Raw genomic sequence first — 25049 nt, 5'->3', positions numbered from 1 at the left:
AAGACAGAGATTCACTCTCCAGGCCTGTGTCTCCCATCACTGTGCTTCCAAGATGTAGTGAAACAAGTAATTTAGATGGACATAGCATAAAGCTGAGATTAAACTCCTATTCCCCATTTAAATTTTTTATTGCAGTCTTTAAATGAAAAAAAATTAACCAACCAGTTGTCAGCACTTTTAGGTAACTTCTGTGCCTGGCAACCTGGAAGCAAATTTTGATTCACAGATGCCTCTTGCTCCTCTGATCGAATGTGCTGGCAGGACTGGTAGACAGGAGCTGTCTTAACAGTTTTAATGCACCTAAATTTGTGCCTGTAGCTGCTCCTAATGCCTTGATTGGTGCTATTGAAATCTCTTCTTAAACATATGGTAATACATTCCTCACTGATTCCTTTGCCTTTCAAAACTCAGACCTGGAGATATCATTGTCTGTAATAAGTTCATTCTGTTCCTTCTGCTTTACTGCCTGCCTAGCCTAGCTTTGATGAAGTAATTCATATAACTCACCAACTCCAGAGCAAATTTTGATTAGTTTTTGAATTAAATAACATTTTTCTTTTAGGAAGTCCTGCAAACTCATCTTGGCATCTGATATTCATATGACCTCTGCCATTCTGGATGCATCACCAGTAATGAAGAACCTGGATGTCAGGGCTGAGTGCACTAGTTGGCTGTAATTGCCCCAAAAATCTTCATTTGGACCTCACATTTACCCCCTCTGTCATGAGATCCATTTAACCTCCAAGCCTGGTGGGCTTCTAGCTTTGCCTGGGCTGTACTGATGTTTGGCTTTCCATGGATGACTTTGGGGCTGATGTGTTGACAGGAGGCACTGCCATCACCTCCTGCTCTGCCTCCCATGGCAGGGGACTGTGCCTGGCCATAGGTTTGTCCCTGCCCTGTGCAGAGGCTGCTCCTGGCACCCCATTCCTGGGAGCAGCCCTGCTCCTGCTGCTTCTGGGCACTGGCGGCCACAAACGCAATGCAGCTCTGGTAGGACTTTCAGTTGACAGAAAACTTTTAATGGATTGATGTATTAACTGTTTGAGAATGGAGAATACAGGCTGTTTAGCCACACTTTTCCTAAGGGAGATATTGCATTCAATATTCATTTTTGAATTAGCACAAGCAGGCCTGTCATTTCAGTGGGGTGACATTTAGTTTTCAGGATGGGGGGACAGACCAAACACAAGGAACATCTTCCTTTGCTCCCTGAGGGAACAGCAACCTTTCTGTGCAGACCACGCAGAACACTCTAATACCATCCCAGGGCTTTGTTGCACTGAATAAATAAGGCTATACTGCATTTCCTTCCCCAAGGCAGGACTGGGAGATGCTGTGATGTCTCTGCCATAGGCAGCACCTGTGGACAGCTGGCAGTCTTGAACCACTAATTCTCCATAAAGCTAGTCGGAAAAAAAAGAGACTTGGGGAAGGATCTAAAATTCTCTCATTTCACAGAGCACAGCAGCTTCTATCCCGTGGTGTGCTGCAGAATGGGCTCAATGCTGAGCCACAACAGGCACCAGCCTTCCTATTTAATGTAACACACCAAGAAAAACCTCCTGGCTTGTGTGCTTTCTGCCTGGGAGCTTGTATACATCCAAATAGTGGCTTTTATACTTTGGGAAGGGATTTTTTGTGTGTCTAAAGAGAGGTACGTGGGAGAAGGCTGGGAGCCAGGCTGCTCCTCCATTCACACCTTACATCCCCTCTCTTTTGGAAGAAACCTTCAGGGTTCTACTCCTGAAACCTTCAAGGTTGTTTTTCTGCTGTCGCACTCTTGAGATGAAAGCCAGGACCACGGTCTTCCTCCTGCATCTCTTCCTCTATCAATTTCACTTTCTCGGTGAATAAATGAGAAATAAATTTCTGTCTATTTCAAAAATAAATAGTTTCCTGTGTATTTCAGCAATAAATAAATAATTAAATTTCTATTTCAGAAATAAATGTCTGTCTATTTCAGAAAGAAATAAATTTCTGTCTATTTCAGAAATAAAGAAATAAATAAATTTCTGTCAATTTCAGCAAGAAATAAATAAATTTCTGTCAATTTCACTTTCCCAGATCAATTCACAAGCAAACCTACACCTGCATTATCCCAGGGATGCGAAGCATCTTTTCCAGACCGGGGAAGGCGAGAACACAGCCGGGGCTGCCCGGCCGGGCTCGGGGCAGGGCGGGGAAGGCGCAGCGCGGAGCCGGAGCCGCCCGGGCAGGGGGAGCGCGGAGCCGGGACCGCCCGGGCCGGGGAGAGCCAGGGCCGCCCGGGCGGGGGATCGAGAGCGGGGGCCGCGCGGGGGAATCAGTGCCGGGGCCGCTCCGGGCGGGGGCAGCGCGGCCGCGCCGGGCCCGTTCCCGCCCCCGGTTCGCGATTGGCGGCGCTGCGGCGGGGCGGGGGCGGGCGGCGCGCAGGGCCGGCCGGGCGGCAGCAGGTGGCTGCGCTCCGCTCCGCGCCGCTCCGCGCTCCCGCCTGCCTCGCCCGCCTCGCCTGCCTCTCCTCTCCTCTCCCCGCCGCCTCAGCGCGGCCCCGCCGCCGCCAAGACGCCGCGGGCCGTGCTCCGAGTGAAGAATGGGGCGGCCAAGCTCGCCAAGCCGCCCGCGGCCGCGGGCGAGACCCCCGGCGGCGCCCCCGGAGCCGGGCTCTTCATGGAGCGGTCGCAGAGCCGCCTCAGCCTCTCCGCCTCCTTCGAGGCCCTGGCCATCTACTTCCCCTGCATGAACAGCTTCGACGAGGAGGACGCGGGTACGGGGGGCCGGGGAGCCCCGGGGGGCGGTGGTTCCCGGGGCTGTGTGTCCGCCCGGGCGGTGTGGGTAGGCGAGGGTGGGTGTGCTCCGTGTCAGCGCCATCCCCGACCCCGCCGGGGGTTTGGGGCCGGGGGTTCATCCCGGCGGTGTGCGAGGGGTGCTGGGGACCGCTGGATGCGTGTGCCTGTGGAGGTTAAAACCGGGAATGTGCTCCAGCGGTGGAACACGCTCCGACTGCTGATCGATAGGAAACACGGGTTATTTGCAAATGGAGGGGCTCACGCTCCATCCTCCTCTGTGAGAATGAAGGGCAGAGCTCAGGGAGGAGGCGCCCATCCTGCCGGGTGGTGTGTCCGCTCTGATTTATACACCATCAACTCTCGGGCTGATTGTTCCCAGGGGTTGTTAGCGCCGTGCACCGTGCTGCTTTTGGGGAGAGAAATAATGGGATTCCGTTTAAAGGAGGGCAGAGTAAATCCCAAAACAAAAGCCTTTCAGAATGGATGCAGTGATTTTTTTTTTTTTTTTTTACCGGCATCAGAAAGACCTTTCTGGCCTCAGACTCCTGACTGTAGTCATGAAATGAGACCAAGCATAAAAAACAAGGGGCGCTGGTAGGGAAAAGTAGGAAAGGCATTGGGTTGAAGGGGCGAGGAAGGGTGGTGGGTGCTGGGGAAGGTGCTGGGAGTAGAGGGCAGCACAGCCGCTGCGTGGGTAGGGAGAGAGGGAGGGAGGGCGCGGGAGTGGATGGAGAGCGGTCGGAGAGCCCTCTGTCCATTCCCGGCGGTTCCCTGATAATTGAGGGGTGTTTTTCCCAGTGCACACTGTACCAGAGACTGAACCTGTGAGCCTTGTGAGTGGCAAATAATAAAAAGTTGGTAACTAAGGCGTATTTTAACACTGACTGTCATGGTTGCATCCCTCAAAATGCCGGCATGCTCCTTTGTCTAGTGGCTCATCCCAAGATGTGCAGATGCCAGCAGGAATGCATCAGCCCGCCAGCTGCTACACCTGTAACGATGTTGTTTTTAAAAGGAGTTGACGTAAGAATCAATTCATCATCTGTGTGATTAACCTAGACTTGTCATCAGCATCATGCAGGGGTGGCAGGCAGAGGATTGTCTCCTCCAACAGATGTAGTTTTAAAAATTTTTATCTAAAAATTTTGCTGATGATTTATTTGCACTTCAGATTTAGCTCGAATACCGAGGAGCGTACAAGACAATAACGGGAGCTTTGGGAAGTCTCAGCGCTGTTGCTTCAGGAATGATTGATAGTGAGACATGCTCAAGTATGAGAACCCAACACAATGCCTGGGACAGCATTTCATTCCCTGATGTCCAGCCCCTCCTGCCCTGAGCAAGGTGATAGTTTAGGTGAATGCTTCCTCTTCCAGCGCTTAAAAAAAAATGTTTTTGCGCTGAATTTTATTTATTCACGCTTAGTGAATGTTCGTGATTGAATGTTAATAAGCTGCTCTTAATACAACACAGGTACTTGTCTCTGAATTAACTAAATCTGCAATTAAAACCTCATTCTCCAGCAGCTCATGAGCAGATCCTGCCTGTGTGAGTTGTCTGGTTAGTGAAGCTGTTCAGGGTGGATTCAGTGTGATGGGGATGTTGCAGTGTTGCTCCTGTATTTCGTGCCTGTGAGTGTGTGCTCAGACATGTATGAGCAACCAGCCAGGAGGAACGTGTGCTGCTTTTTATTGTTGGTGTTAAAACTACAAGTGTATAATTTTCTCAAGCAAGCAGATTACATGAAAAAGAAATTATAAGAGAAATGCTGAAATTGTGCCAGATAAGATTCTATATTATTCATACCCATGCATGCTTCTGAAATAGTGAGAGATTCTGATCAGTTTGGGTTGCAGCGTGATTTCTGTCAAAAAAATAGATCTCGATAGCTCATTCAGGGAGATGAATACTGCACTTGGCAAGATGTTCTCTATAGGAGGAGGCAGAAAAAAAATGAAATTGATCCCAGGGGCATTGACAAAGTAAACAATCCTATTTCAAACAGACACATCATCCATTTTGTCTGAAGCTGGGAACCACATCTGTAAGAGAATAGCTGTCCTACAAAAAAAGGAGAAGAACTGATAAATGACCAAGCTTAAGGGAAATGTGACATTTTCCTCTGAAAGGGGAAAACAGCCTAATGATTGTTTAAATCTACAAACAAGAAAAATTATTGAGGTGTTTCATTTAAGTTGCTATGGGTGGGTAATATCAAAGGAGCTTAAAAGGAAATTTACAGATGTGTGAGAGCCGTGGCTGCATTTGGGCAGTGGTAACAATACCTCTGGCTTCCAGTGTTTCACCCTTTTAGTCTGGAAAAATTACTCTGCTTTTGAAAAATACAGAATATACTTTAACTTATACATTATTTCCTTTTCTGCCATGGCTCTTTTGTTCTTCTTTGCTGTCTACCTTGTGGACATAAGGTGAGAAGACTCTCCTCATCTTCCACTATTCCTTTGCCTGGTAGACCTGCAGTGTGTCTGGACAGGGTTCTGAGGAGTGAACTGGGTGCAGATGATCTCTTCATGTGCAGAAGCAGGCAGCCAGTGGAGGCAGGAAAGCAACAGAACAAGAGACAGGATCACATTTGAGTGCTTCCAGAGCATGAGGGTGGTGGAGTTTCAGATATTTCATGTCCATGTGTCTCTCCAAAGAGGTGGATGTAGACTTCAGGGTTCCAATACCCTTTTCATTCCTCAGCTGCATCTACAAAAGATGCTCTGAGCAAATGCGGAGCTTTTTTAGCCAGGAAGTTGCAGTGGGGCTTTGAAATAGCCAAAATGCACTCAGCAGACCAAGGACTCAGGGTTAATAGCTCTTTTGATCTCAGCATGGTAATGTTGCTGGCCTTCCTGCTGGCTGGGTGCCACTGTCTTTGCTCCACTGAGGTCCCCAGCAATGTCAGTGAAGTTTAAGGATTTTTAAACTGCAGTTATTACCAGAATAATTGTTGGTTTAACTTATGCAAATGTCTATCCTACATTTCAGTTATGGAGCAGTAGAGTAAGAGGAGGTAAAAGTCAGTCATGCACTCATTGTGGGCACATTTCTAGAATGCCTGTTTCTGACACAAATCTTGTGAACACAGATCTGAGCTGTTCTGAGGATCTGCCATACGTTTGGTCTTGGCTGGAATCAGCTGTTTGGAATGCTGATATTCCTGTGGGAACATGTCAGAAGGAACCAAACTGCTGAGGACTGAACTGCCAAGTGGCAAGTGCGTGTAGGTTAATAGCAGGATCCATGATGACTGTGGGCACCTGCCTCGTAGGCAGCTTGTGGTGCACCTGGGTGCAGCTCATAATGAAAGCTGAGGGAGTGGGGTGTATGAAATCCCTCTTTGATGGTGGCCTTAGCACAGCCCTCCCCAGTTCAGAATGAAGGTCACCCTTAAGGCTAATGGTGTGGAGGAGAACCATTTTACTCCTTGTGTGGGGCATGAGGTTTGGAAACGTGGCTAAAGCAGAACAGAAAGTAAATGTTTTGTAGAGAGTACCAACAACCGACTTAGAGCTGCACATGCAGACCAAGCAGGCTTTGAGCAGGAGAGAGGAGGTGGTTTGAGTAGCTGGGACAGCTGATGTGGCAGTGCTGAACCCACTGGGAGCTGGGAAGTCAGAAGCAGTGCTCAGCTCTGGAGGGGTGAGAGCTTCCAGACCAGGACCCCGTGTACTACAGAGGACAAGAGCTACACCTAAAGACAGGTAGGTAAATGCGAAAAACCACTGGAAGGGATGGGGTTTCCTTTCTTGTGCCTAAATTGCGGGACCCAGCAGCACTGCTCAGGTCTGGGTGTGTGCTCCAGTTGTGCTGTGGCCCAGGTGGGTGAGACCCTGCAGTGCACCAGCTCCTTTCATCCTACACCCTGGTTTTCTTGGGAAGGACACCTGCTTGCACTGGCAGAAGGCATCTGTGGCATGCCCTGACGGGGATGCAGATTGGGATGTGTGGAATTGTAGCCATGGGTCACACTGCGCATGCAGCTACCCTGGAATCCAGATCCAACTTGAGCATCTACACCAGGCTCCTTACCTGCACAAGTGTGAAGAGCAGGGCTGCTCTGGTCAGGCAGCAGGGGAAGGTACAGAGCAGCTCTGAGGGACTGGTAAGTGTCCCCTCCTGGTCAGGACCTCAGCACAGGGACTGTCCAGCTTGGCAGACCCCTGTCCTTGCTGCAAGGCAGGAGAATCAAATCATGTCTCAGCCAGCTGGAACCAAGTGTCTGGCAGAGAGAAAATGGTTTCCAAAGTCAAAATGTCTCCTAGATACTGACAGTAAGCCTTCCTTGTGTCAGCTGCTCATTCAGAAAAGAGTTGAATTAGAGATAAAATTCAGCCCAGGCTGCTGCTTTCACACATTATAAAGTACTGGCAGAGGCACTGTGTTACGATCAATTGCTTTGGAGAGAAACTATGTGAAATACTAATTTAATGGATTGATAAAAAACATTTAAACTATTGGGGTGTATGAAGGGGCTGTGGATATTTAGGTTAGTTTAGGATATTTTTTTGTTTGGGTTTTATGCATTGAACTTCCTCATAATTTTAAACATTGACCTGCTCTATAATTTCAAACATTAAGCGTTACAAAGCTATTAAATAGAGAGAGCCCCTATGTGTGTTTTCATGTTGCCATGGATATATCTCAGTTGCAGCACTGTATTGGGGTACATATGGTTTAAAAGAAAATTATGATTCAAGACTTAACTAGTCCATTTTTATTTTTTTTTTAAATATAGCCCAAGTGTGTTAAGTCCTTTTTGGGCTTACTTTGGTTTTGCTTCATCCAGAGTTAATTTTTGGAGCTCTGGAAGCCTCTAACCAGTTTTGTTAGTTGTTTGTAAGCTAGGTAGCCATGCTCATGTGGCCATCATATAGGGAACGGGAGAAATTATACATCCATCTGGAATGTTAGCTATTTTTTTAATCAGTCTTTTATAAATGAATGGATAGTTTATCCCTGCAAAGATAGGCCCTAGAGCTCACCTGGCCATGCATGACCACAGGGGTGCCAGCTCTCCTTGGTTGGTGCAGGAGGCACCAACCCTCTTCTTGCCCAGTAAGGAGTGTATCTTTGGCTGTAGGTTAGCCTAGTGATTGTAAGAAATGCCTCTCTCCCTGCTGGGCACATTCTAGCTCTAGGTAAACATGTTTATTTCATAAATGGATTAAGTTGAAATAAAAAAATGAGAACAGTTCTGGAAGAGCTGCTGCAAATCAGTCTTCCATCAGAGGGAAGTGTATGAAAGGGACCAGCAGCCTGGAAGAGGAGGCTGTGGGTAAGATCTGCAGAGGCTGGTGATCCAGACCTGGTTATGAGTTAATCAGATCCTAAATACAGTGACTGATTCTTGCACCTAGTCAGGCAGAGCTGAGCAATCCTTGCTGTCCCTTCCCTCCCCTGAGCACTGGAGCAGCTTTCTGCTGTCAGGCCCTGCTGGTGCTGCACGTGTGCTCAGGGGACCGCAGGTACAGACAACAGGTTTTGTCTTTAGTGGCCATGGGAGGCTGAGAGTGAGTCAGCACGAGGAGCAAGCGATTGGAAACCTTGTCCTTGTTTGTGTTGCTCTTGGTGTTGTGGCTGCACGTGAGAGCCGTGGTCCTGGGCCAGGTTCATGCTGTGCCTGTAGAAAGGCAAAGCAGAATGTCAGCGTCAGTCGCAGGGCGCTCGTGGTGCGTGGCAGAACCCGGCAGATGGGGACGGTGGGACAGATGGGCGAGTGCGGGGAAGGGTGACGTGGCATCGGTCAGGCCTCAGCGTGCCAGGCTGCCTTCCTGGGCCACCAGCTGCTTCCCACTCCTGTCTCCCATGGGGCATCCTGCAGAGCCCTCCAGCACCCCCCAGCCGGCAGCATCCGCCTGTGCCGTGTTGGGAATTGTTAGAAACGCTGATGTAAGGTGGGGGGAAGAGCAGCAGCTGCTAGCCCAGGGATCTCAAGCGCTGTGCCACAAAGTGCTGTGTAAAAGTTTCCTTGGTGGTCATCTGGGTGTGGGTTTATGGGGGAGAGGGATGTGGATGGGGTCATGGGCCGTGATGGTGGCTCTGTGCTGTCCCCTGAGCTTTTGCAGCACACGCTTGCAGCCGTGGAGAGCCCAGGGTTGTGTCTCCTTCCCTCGAAGGTGGCCTGATGTACTTCAGGTATTCAGAGGATGATGCTGACTTCCAGCCATGTGTGCAGGAGTTGTTGAGGGTGGGTCAGATGTGACCCCTGCCAGCCACAGGAAAAGGATGTCTCTCTCTTATTCTGCTGTCAGCTGGTTTCCAAGTAGAAGAATCCGTCCCTGGAAAGCTTTCTATCTAGGAGACACTGTTTTTTTACTGCTTCTATTTCATGTGCAGTTAATTCTAATGCAACATTTATTAATTCAAAAGCACTCTGTTCTCCAGGCAAAAAAAATTATCTTTGCTCTGTCAGATTCTTGCATCAGGACAAGTTGTGAAACGCTGTAGCTACTTTGCTTCAACATTCCTGTTTGACGGAATGTGTGGATCTGCTTTGTGTAGGGAAGAATTAAGTTTGATTGGAGTAGTTGTCTCGAGGAATAATTTATCTGTGCAATTGTTTTCTGAAGCACTATTTGCTTATATTTGAATGCCTTCAGTTAGATTAGAAATGTGAACAATTTAATTTAGGAAATGGTCTGTAAGTCATTGATGGTTTTGGTGGGGCAGTGAGACCTGACTCACTCAAGGCTCTCAGCCCTGCTGTCTCCTCCTCTCTCCCACAGACATCTGTTGAGAAGCACCATTAGCATATTTGAGTAAGGATTTCTGCTCCTCTGCGGAAGTATTCAACACATTTTGAATATCCCATCTATCCAGATGATGTTCCCTTGGGGTTTGGTTTTATTTTCTGGGAGGTGGCTGTACTGTATGGCAACACGTGTCACAGCTGGGGTTCTGCAACACAATGATCCATCAGTTGTGCCATTGCTTAAGTCATCTGCTGATGACACGCAAATTAGGCATTCTGCTGTCCGTCAAACCATGCCTTGAAATCTGCATTTAAACTTTATCTTTGGCTTTACTTTTGCAAAACAGCACACTTGTAAAGGCTGAGTAGCCCTGATACAGCCTCCCTACACATCTGAATATAAGCTCTGTAGCCCGACCTTATATTCAGATCCAGCCACAGTTAAATAAATCACTGAGATGGATAATGTTCCACCTTCGTGCCATTAGGGTGTTCTGTCAGCTTTGTCCAAAACACAGAGCACTCATACAGCCTTGCAGAAACCAGTCTAAAATGTCTGAGTGCTCAACTCTCAATTTGGAGAGTACACCGTGTACAGAGGTAAATAACACATTTTTCTCAAAACTGTTTTATGACTAAGAGAAACTTAAGCTATTGTCTGTGTCCTTATTCTTGCAAATGTAGAGGTAGAGGGGTCACTTATATCTGTTCCCTAAGTAACTAATCTACTCCTAATCAGAAGAATAGTTTACCCTAAAATTTAGCTTAAATCTGAACAGAAATAGCGGATTGCTATTGCATTGCTCCCAGCAACATGGCAAGCAATTGATCACTGCTCTTCAAAGCAACTCTTCACATCACAAAGCTGTTCCTTCTTGTGCCAGTAATTCCAAGCCAAGAAATGGCTGTAATGACAGCCAGTGCTGCCTGGCATCCCTCTCCCTCCTTTTGCTGTTTGGACCAAAGAAACCTGATGGATGGTTTTGTTTTTGTCAGGTGGATTTGGGATTGTGCAGGAGGAGCAATGTGGACAGTGCCCTGGTTGCTGTCTGCCCCTTGCAGTGAGGAGTATCTGTTTCCCACACTTTGTATGCAGTATTCCTGTAAATACACACTCTTGCTCCTGGCTAACACTCAGGGTATGATCCATGCTATTTTCCAGATTATTCCCAGCATGAGTGCTGTTGGCTACTCATTCCCTTTCTGGCATTTGTATGTTAATTTTTTCAGTGCTCTGAAATTACTGGTTTTTACATATGCCTTTAGTGATTTTCTTTGTGTTGATTTGGAGGGCTGAGCTATTTCATCCCATGGGTATTGGTCTGAATTCAATATCTGTTGTTTAGCAAGACCCATGCTTATGGGATGTTTGTGGGATTGGGAGGTGGGATAAATATCTGTAATAAGATGCTTTATCCCCTGGGCTCCAGAAATGCAGCAATGTTTGTGGATGAATTTGGGAGCTGGAGGAGATGTTCTGTAACGGAGTGAAATGCAGCATCCTTGAAAATCTTTGCTTTCAGAGTGGCCTGTTTTGTCAGGCGCCTTCTCATCACTCCACTCTGTGATGCTCAGGTCAAGGGGCTGCCAGGCTGTCATTCCCAGTTAGCAGCTGGAATGAGGATAATAGTGGTTCATACTGTGCCTCACATTGGTGACATCTGATTTAAGAGGTTACAGTGTCTCTGCCCAAGGAACACATGGTTGTGTCCCTCTCGGGAGCTGCCCATCCTCTGAGGAGCAGCAGCTCAGCTCTTGGTGGGCTCAGACTTGCAGAATGATCCAGCAGCAGCAGTGTCACCAAGGGACAGGAGTGTGGGGACAGGCTGCCCCTCGCTCAGCTCCCTGGGCAATATGGATGAGGCTGACATTTCCCAGTGGTGACAGTTTCCCAGTGGTGTGGGACTTTTGCCAGCTGCCCACCAGCAGTATGCATATTTACAGTTAGCAGGGAATGTATCCTGCCACGTCGATGGAAAACATGTTAATTGTGCTGCAGCCAAGATGTCTTAAGAAGATTAAGATTTATTTTTTTTGCTGTTGTAAATCCAGCTCCTTGTTTAGCACTTATCAGCATCCTGGGAGGATTGTGTAGGTGGGTTTTTCTTTTTTTCTTTTATTTTTACTATTCACCTTTCTTTTCTTGTATTTCATGCGTGTTATCACAGCTCCAGCAGAACGTTAGTAAACCTTCACTCAAGATTGTAAGGTGGCTGCTTTATATCCAAATTTGTGTTTTAATCACATTGTTAGAAGAAAAAAAGAGAAGGCTTTTCCTTTCTAATGCCTGTTGGATTTCCAGCTGCTGTAGTTGATTAATTCCTGAAAGTATCATGACAGCTCAGACCCAGTAACTTTCCCTGTCCCTTAGGTTCAGGTTGTGCTGCTGTCCCTCTGCTGAAGGCGTGCTGCCTCCTGCCCTGAGACCTCTCCAGTAGCCTGTGGGATTAGAGCAACTGCTCTGCACCACTTCTGCAGAGCCCTTCCGCCTTTATAGCAGTTTGAATTAAATTCACAATGAGGGTAGACAGTGCTCCAGACTAACTTCTGAAGCTTGTCAGTATTCTGCTTTCCCCCAGATCCCTCCAAAGCAGAAGGGATTGCAGAATTGCTGTCACAACCCACTGTTGCATTTCAATGGTGAATTTGGTATGTTTGCCAAAAACCCAGGCATTTTTGTGTGGGTTGGTCCCCACACATCTGCCTTTGTGGATCATGTAGTCCACAGTACATCCCCTCCAGATACTGGATTTTTGTTGTAATGTAAGTAAAGAGGAAAGGCTTAGATCACATTATCTAATGTACCTTGAGATAAAACCAAGCATTCTGCCGTGAGCAGTTTCTACAAGAGTCAGTACTTGTTTTAAATATTAAATGTGCAAAGTTGGGCTTTTTCAAAAATGCCTGTGAGTTTTGGTCTCTGGAATTTGTTGAAAGTGAATGGGATTTGGGGCTGTGTCTGCTTTTGGCAGTTCAGATCATCACCCCACAGCTCTGCAGGTGTGGGGCTGAGTCTGCTGCTCTGGTTGTGCAAAGCCAGCTGGAGCAGAGGAGCAGACCCTCCCTGGGACCCTGCAGTTCAAGAAGTTGAACTTGGATGGGGGAGTGTAGCATTCACATTCTCTGAAAAAATCCCTTCACCCAGGATTTTTCTCCTGGGAAGCTGAGAAGCCTCAGAGAAAAGGAAAACAATTCTTATCTCATTTGCTTCTCCTGTGTTGTGCTCCCATGTGGAATGTGTTTGGAGATTGTTTACCCACAGGTGATTGTTCCATTGAATTCTGGTGTGGGTTGTTTTGACTCATTGGGCAATTGGGGCCAAGCTGTGTCAAGACTCTGGAAAGAGTCGCAAGTTTTCACTATTATCTTTTTAGCATTTTAGTAAGTATCCTTTGTGTATTCTTTAGTATAGCATTCTTTAATATAATATGGTATCATAAAGTAATAAATTAGCCTTCTGAGAGCATGGGGTCAGATTCATCATTCCTGCCTTCGTGGGGACATTCCCAGCAAATGCAATAGGGGAGCATTGAGGACGCTGGTGTGGAAAGCAGGGCAGGCAGTGCTGGAAGTGGGCGTGCAGGCCAGCGCTCAGCCTGGCAGACAGAGCCTGTTAAATCAGGGTGATTTATGGAGCAGTTGCTGTTAAAAGCTTCCTCGTGCACTTTAGGAAGCGGAGCTGCCAGATTGGTCAAACTCCAATGCCCAGACAGTTTGAATTGGCTGCCGGCTGCAGGAACAAGTGTGGCAAACTCGCACAGCCGCTTCCTCCTGCCTTTGCAGGCTGCCACATCGCTGCTGCTGCTCGCCAAACAGACAGTGTCAAAATGTTACGTGCTATGAGGACATTGCCATGGCAACCTTAGCATCCCATGACACCCATTCTCCTGCTGCGGTGTCAGCGCAGGCTGTGTCGATGTACTTTCCTCCTCCATCTGGGGCCTTGAGGAGTGCTGTGGTGTGGGATCATGTGGATTTCTTCAGTTATGGGGCTGAGGGTGGAAGAGAGGCTCTCACTGGGCTTTTGGGTGTCTTAAGTAAGGCAGTGATTCCTTCTTCTGGCACAGCAACATTCTCATGATCATGGTGGGGCTCAAAAGCACCTGGATTTGCTTTCTGCTGTGCTGAGGAAGCAGCTTTCCCTCCGTCAGATGGGCACAGCTGCAGCAGCTGTGTCCTACCTGGCATCAGAGCACCCACCCTCCTATCAGGCAGAGCTGAGATCACTCAGTTTGGACAGACACTCTGGTCTTGCTTTGGGACATTCCTTTCAGCCCAGAGAAAGCCTGTTGCTGATGTCCATCTGCAGCCTGCTGGTCTGCTCCCTCCTCCCCTTCCTTAGCAGGAGCCATCAGCTGCCCTGGGCACGGCTGGTTTTGGACACCTGCCTCACACCTTTAGGTGGAGTTTCCTCCATGGCTACCTGGAGATTTCACTATGTCTTGATCAATGTTTTGAACTTGCCTAAAAATATTTCAGTTTTTGCTGCTACCTCTGTGTCCCACCAGGATTTTCAGTATTCCCCAAGGTTTATTTTCCCCTTGTCTTCCTATATTTCTGTATTTCTGCCAGGTATTCCAAAATTAGCATCATGGGTTTTTTTCCACACATGTTTATTGGCTCTTTTCCCTTGACATAGAGAAAGCTGTTCTCAATATAAGCTAGAGCCTTGGCAAGAAATAACAAAGGTGGAGATGTTTCCTGTATGGCAGCCTGTAGACCTTCCACCAGTGCATGTTTCTGACTCCTGCTTGGTATTTTATGAGAGTAGGAGAGAGATCTGGGGTTAGTTATTGTGCATGTGAAGGTTCTGCAAATGGCAAAGAGATGTTTAACTAAAGATTTGCCTGCCCAGTGTGTACAGGTTGTGGATGTGCAATTCAAGGAACGTGGGTACACAACAAGGGTGTTTTTCACACAGTGGTGCTACAGCATAAAGGGATCATATATGATAGAACCCAGAGCTTGTGATCTTCACATCTGGTCTAAAGGGTAAATGTGAGGTGTGAGAAGGCACCTGTTAAAGCTAGGGGAAGGAGCAGAACTTGATTTTTTCAATAATTTCTGTTTGTCCAGACCCACTTCTGAACTGTTTCACAACAATAATTCTCAGCTCTCTTGTCTTGCCCGGTGCTCTGCTTTGAGTCGTGCCAGAGTCCCAAGTTAATAATTCTGTAAACTTGTTTTTCATCTGTTTCCACTGAATTCCTGGCATCTGCCTAGTAACAGGAGTAGGTCTGTTCCTGTGACCTGGCTGCTCAGTCTCTGCAGAAACACTTTTACTGCTCCTGCACAGGAGACACTGCTATGTCCTAAACTCAGTTTTTCCCAAGACCCAATCCAAGCCAAGTGCCTCTAAACCTGGCATTGTGTGGGCCCTATTTCAATATTTTTCTATTTCTGTCTCAGTACTGCCTGGCTTACCTACTAAAACACTCTATGAAATATTGCATGGTTGGTTGAGGCAAAATCTGGCTTGTTGCTCTAGGCAGGCAAATTATCCACAGTCCATTTTATTTGGTGAATTTGACTGTTTTCACAGCCTGTTCACAGCAGCTGTCTGCTGCAGAATGGCAGCAAGCTTGTTGGACAGAGTGACTGTAAAAATCAGGAAGCCTTATTTCAGGCCAAAATTTTGTTTAATTTCCTGAAATCTAGAAAGCTGTGTATTTTCTAAAACATCTTTGCTCTGGACCTCTAAGGCTGGGTTTCCAAAGACTAGGGTGCTACCTGCCTGAAAAATCTTGGTGAGAGGATTGAATCCTGAAGCAGGGACAAAATGATGGTCTGAAAATGCTTCACTGAGCAAAATATTAATAACTTCACAGGCTTGTGCCAGTTTTGTTAAGAATGTGCTTTTATATACAAGCTGACCAAGACAGGAGTGTTCTGTGAATGTCAGTTATGCAGATTAAAGCAGCATTTGGCATCTGATACTCAGTTAATACTCACTTAATGGTTTGAAAACTGGATTTTGCCTGCTTTAATGCTAAACTACTATGTCAGGAAAGATTATCAGCCTGTTATTTCAGTTTACAAAGACGGGGAAAAAAAGCTTAACATCCTGATACAAGTACATCTTGGAGGGTTTACACATCATAAAAGGTTTGGTGACCTGTTCTTTTAACCACTTATAGTCTTCAAATTTGAGAGGAAATTGCAGTCAAAAGTGCACGTTTTAAAACCTGCTGATCTGAGTGGTCTGAGGGTCAACCTGCTTTTTCCTCTTGTTATTCCTCTGCTTAGTCCGCTAAGGCTGCAGTGCAGAAAGGGGGGAAAGAGCTGCAGAACTAGGACAGACTTGGGGTATATTTAACAATGTTCTATTTCGATGTGACAACAGCTATCGAACACCTACAAGATTGCAAACTGTGATTCACTCGGAAGCTGATATAACTGATGTCACGTTGTATTAATAGCTACAGAATTGTAACTGCTTTTAGCACTGAGATTCATTAACAGCCTCTACAAACACTCTTGACAATCAGTTGAAAACCTGAAAATATTAGGTGTATGTAAAAATGGATTATGCCATAAAGGAACCTCCCTGTGCTGCCAAATGTGTTTACAGCAAGTTCTTGAGGGTGTTATGCATAATGATTCGCCTTCATCACTTTCAGGAGGTCTTAGTGATAGCAAAAGGTGTTTGAGGACTGATCCACACTCTAAATTAATTAGGAGCTGCTGATCTAATGGGGTTGCATGATGTGAGTGCATTGGGGGATTATGGTGTCCATGGCATTTTTCTTGGCACGTGGAAGCTGCACAACTTTCCTGCATAGTGCTGATGATGTCTTGGAAGGTATTTGTTCCTTCATCTGTTTTAGCTGCACATTTTGGCTTCAATGGGTGTGGCAAACCATGCCTGGACAGAATTCTCCAAGGGGTACCAAGTGCAGGGAGTTCTGCTCCCCTCTGAGCTGATAGCTATGTCTGAGGAGATGGAAGAACAGGAAATGTTCAGTTCCTTCTATCCTTGAAGATACTGAATTAGTAGCTAACAACGATGGCATATAATGGCCCTCTCCAGCCTCTGGTAGCTCTCCTCTGGGCTGAATGAGTTGGCTGCTCTTCCAGGCTCTTCATAAACTCATCTCTTCATTACACACATGTGGTTTTAAGCTTTGCATCCCCTGCATGACAGGTCGGGACACGGTTGTAGAAGTGAAATGAAGACTGAGATGCAAGAGAGGAAGTGTTCAGGGTGACATTTGCTCTGTGTCAAGTTGTGTAGTCAAGCTTGTCACTGGGAGCGAATGTGTGGACGTGTAAAGCTGGGCTGACATTTCCAGTGCTCTGGGTGTTCCTGGGAGTTGTTCCATCATGATTGGCCACCTACTTCCCTCAGTTCCTTCTTTCCCATATATCACAGTACTTCTCTTCCTTTTGGCCATGAATAATTGCCTTTCCTTTAAGTTTTCAGGTGATATCTGCTCTGTCTCATTCATCTGTCGTCAGGTTTTAGCATCTCTCATTTGGATGTGACCTTCCTTTTGGTGGCCTGTGACTCTTAGGCTGTGGTGTGCTGACTTCTGGAGATGGAGTCTTCTGAGACTGGTAGGAAAGGTTGGCTCAGAACACAGCAAAATTGCAAATAACAGTACTTTGAAACCAGTACTGTCTGCCAAGGAAGCAAAGCTCTGTGTTTTGAGAAGATGGAAACCCTAAGCCCTTTTTTTTCCTTTTTCATTGTTCTTTTTTACAAGATTGGAAATCTTGGTTTTGAGTACATTGTTAAATGGTCATTTGCCCTTCCTCCCTAGAGTTACAGGAAGCTGTCCAGATAATTAAGTACAGTTGATCATCTTCCAGTGACACTGTTTATATTTTAAATATCTCAATAGCAATGGATTCATTGGGCACATAAAACAGCAAGTGATCAAACCACGTCTGGCTCAACATGTCTGTTGAAACAGCCTATGACAGTTAAGGAGTGTAATTAGCAAGACACATAGAATGGGATTGAAAAAAGATGTGAAAATAAGCAGAAGGATTTGAAAAGGATTAAGAATGTTAATGACAAACCAGTAGTTAAATGGTGCATGATTAATGACTGTAGAAGTAAAAGGTTGACTAAATATTGTGACTCTGTAATGGCTGCCCCAAAGTTATAGAAAAATACTCTTGTTCAAAAGAGTCCAGACCTGAATTTATATTGACACATATGCTGACTCTGGATTTAGACCTACTTCTTTGACTTGGTTTAGGTGAGCATCCCCTGAGATGCCTTTCATGGTTGACTTGATGACCTGAGATTCCTCTTCCATCTTTAATATTGATGATCAGGATCAATATCTCGCCATCCCACTGAAATGCTGAATCTCCTTCTGAACTGTGGTATAGCTGGACTGGACAGGCAGTTTGCAGCCCTTCAGTAAAGCTGTTCTGAGGAACATCAGGCTCTGTGTTCAGTAGCTCCCAGCTTACAGAGTTTAGTTTTGTCTCTGAGCGCTAAGTTGCTTTGATTTTAATAATTCATCTCCATCCAACTGTTTTATTGTCACTTGATTTATTAATGAGTTGGCTTAGACATTGTCCTAGTGCTTTCTCACAGCTGGCTGAGACCAAGGGTTGTGCTAAGCACAGATTGTGTGAAAAACACACCATTTCAGCTGGCCCCTGAGGGGCAGCATGGTTAGACTGGATGTGCAAGACCTGGAACTCCCAAACTATGACCTTGTTATCAGTAGCCCTTCCCAGCACTCATTCTCTCTCTCTTGTTGTAGAAGAACTTCAGATCATGCTTTCTTTTTTTTCTAGGAGTGGATTGTGATGGTTAATTAGATAATGTTTGTAGAACAGTGTACAAAACCTGCCAAGGGTCACTGTCCTCACTGGTATTATTAGAGCTGGAGGAAAACTGCCAGAAGGTATTGATTACTTGGTAAAAATAAACCCTTCAAACTTCTTTGGGTTTTATTCATTGCTACTTTTTTATCTCAGCATCCTGCAAACATTTCAGAGGGTGGATTTGTTTGCCAGAAGATCAAAACAAAATGTTGACAACTACTGGTGCCAATTTGTAGCCTTCCCGTGTGGGTGGCATCAGAGGAATTTGTGCAGTGCTCTGGAAAGTCTTTCGAGGCTCTGAATCCCCTTGGATCCTGGAACTGTTGTTTGAGTAGAGCTTCCAAGTGTCCAGGTGGGATAGCACATTGAGTACCAAGCACAAGAGGATTTCTTTGGGGCTTGTGAAACTCTGTTGTGTATAGAAGCTTGTATAAACTTCCTGAAGCTGACATTTTGATTTCTTTAGTGAAGTCTGTCAATTAATTGAGTGAAGCTGAGTCTTGCAAGGCGCAGTGGGTGCTGCTGAGAGTGCTGTGCCTGGCTGGTGGGAAGGGCTCAGTGCCCTCTGTGTTTTCTAGTTCATCTCTCGGCCATGGTTTACACTTCTCATACACCTCACCATGGAAAACAAAATGTCACACTTTGAATTCATTAAGCAGCTGTGACTTTTGAAAGGGAAAGCTGTTCCATATGGCAGGAAAATACGGGGAAAAGTCACGTATCTGTAGCAGAAAATACATGGGAAAGACAAATATTGTGTAATGTTCAGAAGGGCCAAGTCATGCTTCATAAAGGGAAGTTTCTAAGGAGAATGGATACAACAGGAGGACAATTCAATCAGGAATATGGCTTATGTGATAGAAGGAGGATGTATAGTCATTCACGGATCCAGAGGAATAGAATTCAGTAGTGACTTCAAATCAAGTGTGGCCTTGTGGTTTCTCTCATAAAAATATGCAGTTGGAGCAGAAGCAAAATGTTACATCCTTCTCCAAAACAGGCCAAGGACAAAGCACAGACCTCCAAACATCTGCATGTGTTCTGACCTAAAAATTGCTTCAGCAGGGAAACTAAACCAGGCTTTGGTGGAGACTGCAAAGTGTTTTCTGTGCATGTGTCAGACTTGCAAATGGGTTCACTTTGATTATCACAAGTCCTCTTTGTGTTCATTCCAAACCATTAAACTTCTTTGAATGGATATTTGGGTGAATGAGAAGTTTTTAAGTGGACTGACTGTCATCCAGCAATCTTAAGGACTGACTTGTCGTGGAGCAAAGGGCAGGACTTGTCAAAGCTGACCAGTGGTGCTTGAAGGTCCAGTGTTGGCCTGGCCTGCCAGCCTGCTTCCTCAGGCACAGAGCACCTGCTGGGGCTGCACTGACCACTCATACTTTGGTAATCTTGAACAGGTACCAGCTGCTTTGCTTTTAAAATTCAGGATAATTCATGAGCGAAGGAAGAGCAAGAACCACCAGCAGATGCTGTCAACTCACTCCCTCGGTGCTAGTTGCTCAGATTTGTTCCAGAAGTAACTGAGATGTGAGCAAATCTTCCAGCTGCCTGCTGCATAAAGAACGAGTGAAAATGGTTAAAAAAAAAGGCAGATGACAGAATTAACATCTGGCTCTTTAGGTATATGGCTGGTGAAAGGAAAGAATGGTGCTAGTGCCTGGAATTGGCAAAGAGGTTTCTGTTATTAAGATTTCTGTTATTTCGATATGTCACAACCCATCAGTAACTGAAAGATGGAGAAAGAGACATGGGAAATGGGACAGTAAATACCTGCCAGCCCAGTTTTAATGCTCTTTCGGTTGAGCTGCTTAAATGTAGTTGCCTGTTTGAGGAAACCACTCACTATAGATTTTAATGCTTTTGCTGCTTGGTAGGTTCTCATGTGGGCATTGCAAAATCATCCCTGATGGTCCAGGCACAGGTGGAGTTAGACATGAGCATGGGAGAGGAGTGGCAGATACTCTACAGGTGTGACAGGGCTTGCACAGACCATGCAGGGCATTTAGTTTGCACAAACTACAGAGGAGGAGAACGTGGAAGCAGCTTAGGAAATGGATGGGAAGCTGCTACTGTCTGAGGACTGATCTCATTTCTCTGTTGTGGCAGAAGGGAAGGAGTAAGAGATCTTTGTGCTTGTCAAGGTATCTGGAGAAAGTCAGGCAAGATTTCTTAGGATGCTTCTTCAGGATGCTGGCCCACCTTCCACTGATTCATGGCTTAGGAACTTTCTCTTCTCTTGAATTTTTTCCTCATTGATTTATTCCAGTTTCTTTTTGACTCCTCATAAATGTCCATGGTCACCCCAAAGTCCTGCAGTGAGGAGATAACCAGCAGTGCCACTGCCCCTGTTGCCTCATGAGGATGTCTCATAAAGTTGGCATGATGAGTTCTCTGCTGTGGGTTGCCACAGAGCTGTGGCAGGGCAGACCCTAATTATAGCACATTATGCTGGTTTAATGACAGTAATAGAAAGTCAATTTATAGGCAAGAGCAAATTGCCTTTTTATATGGGGAGGAGGATAATTCCTCCCATGTGTTGCATTATTAAATTTGTAATCTTCATTTCTAATGCTTTTCAAAAGTGAATATTAACAGAATCTAAAATGCAGCTCATAAATTTATGAGCTGCATTTTTTTCCCCAAACTCTTCAAGTTCTATAATTTGTCTTAAAAGGTGAACTTCAGCAAGGTTAGGATTTTTTTGTCCTTCTTTGCTTAACTTAATAAATGAAAATCCCTTACTTGCTACCTACCTCTGGACAAGCTTAAAGGCTCTAAAGATACTGCATTTTAAATAGCAGTAATGGATATCTATTTCCATTCTTGCTGAGTGGAAAGTTCTGAATTCAGGCTTATTCCCTGGTGATGAAAGACACTGGAGAGAAAAAAAAAAAAAAAGACACGTTTTCATATGTCATTTGCTAGCAAGGAGGCTGTTATGATGCTCTTTTTTGTTGCCAGGGAAACAGAGCCCTGAACTCCTGTCTCTGCAGGAGGAGGAGGAAAGGATTATTTCATTCCTGAGCTCGGTTTGTAATTGTGACTTGTGATCAGAGGCTGTGAATGGGTTGGGACTGAGGGTCTCACCTTCAAGCTCATTTTCAAAATTGTGTGTCCTACCTCCTTCTGTTTGTTTCCCTGTTGGAATGAGTGTGAAGGGTGGGGCCTGGTGGGGTGGGTGGCTGGCACAGGTCGCTGGCACGGTTGCTGTACAGAGGAGTGAAACAGCACTGGGAGCCCAGGTGGTGATGGAAGGGGATTGTACTTCCCTGACCTTGCCAGTAACATCTTGAGAAATCCCAAGGCTTCCTTATGTCTGCCCAGAACAGAAACATGAAAGTTACCTGCAGGTATCAGAAGGGAGCAAGTGACAGTGATGCAGGCACTTCGTAAGCACGGTGTCCTCTCCTGACCTTCTTCCATTACTGTTGAGCAGTTGTTGCCTGCACATTTTATAAAGAGATTCCCATCAAACTTTTTTTTTTGTGGTTACATTAAAACTATTTTTTCACTCACACACTGCCCTTTAATGCGTATTTGATCTTGCTGAACTGTCAGTGTTGCCTGCAAGGCTGATGCTGGCTGTATCACAATTGCTTCTTCATCTGCTCTCTTTTCTGCTCTCATAGTAGAGGGAGATTAGCAGAGCGCTCTAAAGCATTTTGTTCATCCTTGCTCTTTCTACAAAATTTGTTCAGAAATATTTGGCACAGATCATGGGATTTTGGTGAACTTTCTGCCAGGTACATGTCATGGAGTAGCCATGCTGCAGACAGGTATTGCTTCTCAGGATGCTGTGCTGGTGTGTGGCTGTTGTTCACTGTGTGTGATTAATGTAAATTCCGTTCAATACGATATTGAGCACTGGTGTGCCTCTTCTTCACAAGGGACTGATTCTTACTACATCTAGTTGCTGATAATTGAGAAAATGAGATTTGGTATCGTTCCTGAAGTGTATTAATTAATCTATATTAATTTGGTGATTTTTTGCTTCCATCCTCAGTAATCTACATCCGGGCATGATATTTTGGTTGGTTTCCCACATTCTGCAGTATCTTTCAGCAGAGATGAACACATCATGCTTATTTTCCAGCTCTGGCCAAAAGGCTTTTTCTCCTCTATTGAAAGCTCAATACTCTGCATAGACAAACAGTGAACTGAATTTCCCAAAGGACTTCAAATAATCTGGGATGTTTTTCTATCTGAGTGCTGCTTTTGTGCATGCAGCAAGCAGATGTAGGAGGCAGCTATGTGTCTGCCATGTTCATCTGTGGGAGAGTGTGTCACTTGGATGAGATCTTGCATGTGTCTCTTCAGGGTTTGGGCTGTGAAAATTTTGCTTGAATGTTTTTTCTTAGGTGTCTGCTAGTTAAATTCCAGCGCCTCTGTTTTTGGTATTGGATGGTGTTTTCCATGTGTAACGGCCTGACTTGTCCCCAGTTGAAAATATCTGTGATGGATGATTGGCAGGGCTGTTTGCAGTGATACAAACTCACTTTGATTTCTTAGTCACCCTGAATGACTTAGCAGCGTAAGGAATCGTGGCTCCTGTCCTGCTTCTGGGCATTGAAGCCTGACCTTCCCTTCCAGCTGTCATGAGATATCTGCAGTGAAATTACTGCAATCATGAAGGGCTGGGTGCTCTCCTTTCATTCCACCCAAGCAGATCCAGAACCTTGATCCTGAAAGGGATCTGTGCGAGAGAAACACTATAAGTGCACTGGATCCATTTGCAGGCTTTTGGGAAATGCAGTCACTCTCTGAGCTCTCCCTTCAGCACCACAGGTGTGCTATAAACAGAGGATTTGTACAGTTCTTGGTACCATTTGGGAAGAAAAGGATTCCCTTTAGTGCACCCTAGGCTGTGGCTGCCTGGCACAACAGACACTCCATAGCCATGGACCTGTCATGGGACATCCCTGTGTGAGTCAAAGCAATATGTAGAATTAGAGGGAAGAACATGCTCCTCTAGAATTTGTTACAGGTATTCCATGAAAGCACCTTTGGTGAAGCCCGACACAAGTAGTTGTAGCATCTGGTGTGATTGTCTGGAGTTAGGAACTCAATGCCTGAAGTTGTTTAACTTCTCTGGAAAGCAGACCATTGGCTCCCCCCTCTCTGCTTCCATAATGGATCAAATAATTGCTTCCAAATGGACACAAGTTATTAAGCAGTGTGTATAATTAAAGTTTCACTCCTTGTGAATTTGAGCATTCATTTCCTTAAGGAAAATATGATGAAGTAATTATTACCCAAGCTAAACACAAATCAAATGCTGTTCTAAACACAATTCTGCCCAAGGATTCTAGTTTGTGAATGACTCCAGGGTTCTATGTGGCTTTGTGCCTGTTAAGGAAATGGGGCTGTGTTTTTAATTGTATTTATAACGAGTGAACAAAAGGTTGCATGACTCATGCATTGTGCCAAGACTGTTGCTCTCTGCGCTCACACACACGTGGTCTTGACAAAGCTGCTCGCTCCTAAAAGAGCATCAGTGAGACAGAAGAAAAGGGAAGAGATCTCATTAATAAATATGGCCTTGTCAACTGCTTCCTCTGAATTTTGTCTGTCAAAACTAAACTTTACCTGCTGTGTAGTAGCTGTGATTTTGAGGGAGGCAAGTATTTCTTCAATGCTTAAGCTGCTGTCTTGACTTTCTTCCCATCATTATTGTGTAGCAGATGCTTTATCGTTTCAGCTAACTATGAGGGAGATGTCCAAGATGTGCAGACTCTAAAAATGCTGGAAAAGATGGCTCTGGGTAGAGAGAGACACATAAGCTAGTGCCCCTGGTGGGGAAAGGCCTGATACCTAATCTCAGTTTAAAATTCACCTTGTGGATGGAAGCAGACTGCTGGAGCTGAGCATCCAGTGGGACAGAAAGGTGTGTCAGCCCCTCTGGGACGTTTTGGTGGCTTCAGGAGGCTTGTGACCTGAGTCCTCATCTGCAGCAGGAAAGCACAGTTTACAAACAGGCTGCTGAAGTTACTTTGCCCCTGCTTGCTTCCCAAATGTGAAGAGGTAGATGCTGGGCTCTGCCAGGAGGGGCACTTGGTGAGCAGGCAGGTCCAGCAGGCTGGGGAAGGGCACAAGCAGCCTCATGCAAAATTTCTTGGCTCAGTGAAGCGTAGGCAGAGCAGCTCTTTCATCTCATGCCATCTTTCTCTGCAATGGCTCTTTCTAGTAGCTTTATTTTTGTGAATTCACCTCATTTTTGTGATCCTTTTCTAAATCAAGAGGTTTTCTGCAGCTCAGGCTCATTCATATTTCAGAGCCTGGACTTAAGCAACATCCTCAGTTATTAATAGTGTGAGATGGATGGCAGAATTAGGACATCAGGGTGCTCTGGTTCAACTCTCTTGTAATTAAGTAGAGAACCACACCTGGCCTTCACAACTTATGTTGGTTAGCTGGAGGGCTTCCAGCCACGAGGACATAAATTGGCTCAACCTCTAATTCTCCTTGTGAATTAACAAGAAGAAAGCCCTGAGATGGTGCTGGCACACTAACCAGCCACTCATCTTTCTACTTTGATGTTTTCCTGATACCCACATCTTGATAGCTGGCAAAGTTCCAAGAGTTTGGAACTGAGAACATGGAGAGCACCGCTGGTTGATGTTTCTGTGTATGGCTCTTCCCTCAGCTTTCTAGGGAGTAAATATTACAGTGTTGTAGTTTAAATAAATCAGTTAAATTAATTGCCTGTGCCAAATGTACATGTTCTCTGAGCCCATCAACTAAATTTTTCTTGACTTGGTCCGTACTTGGACTGCAGACCC

General features: G+C 45.6%; 1 protein-coding gene across 2 annotated transcripts in view; it reads left to right on the top strand.

Moving 5' to 3' along the window:
* The first annotated feature begins 2443 nt into the window (after positions 1-2443).
* Positions 2444-25049, top strand: part of RIMS4 (regulating synaptic membrane exocytosis 4) — a 56047-nt gene continuing 33441 nt past the window's right edge. For both annotated transcript variants that reach the window (XM_030963352.1, XM_030963353.1), the window contains exon 1: positions 2444-2746. In XM_030963352.1, coding sequence (XP_030819212.1) covers positions 2650-2746 — 97 coding nt within the window. In that variant the 5' untranslated portion in view covers positions 2444-2649. The remainder of the gene's footprint in view (positions 2747-25049) is intronic.

Source organism: Camarhynchus parvulus, chromosome 20 (assembly GCF_901933205.1).
Source record: "Camarhynchus parvulus chromosome 20, STF_HiC, whole genome shotgun sequence".
In the NCBI taxonomy this organism is placed as follows: domain Eukaryota; kingdom Metazoa; phylum Chordata; class Aves; order Passeriformes; family Thraupidae; genus Camarhynchus; species Camarhynchus parvulus.
This window is presented reverse-complemented; position numbering and strand designations above follow the sequence as displayed.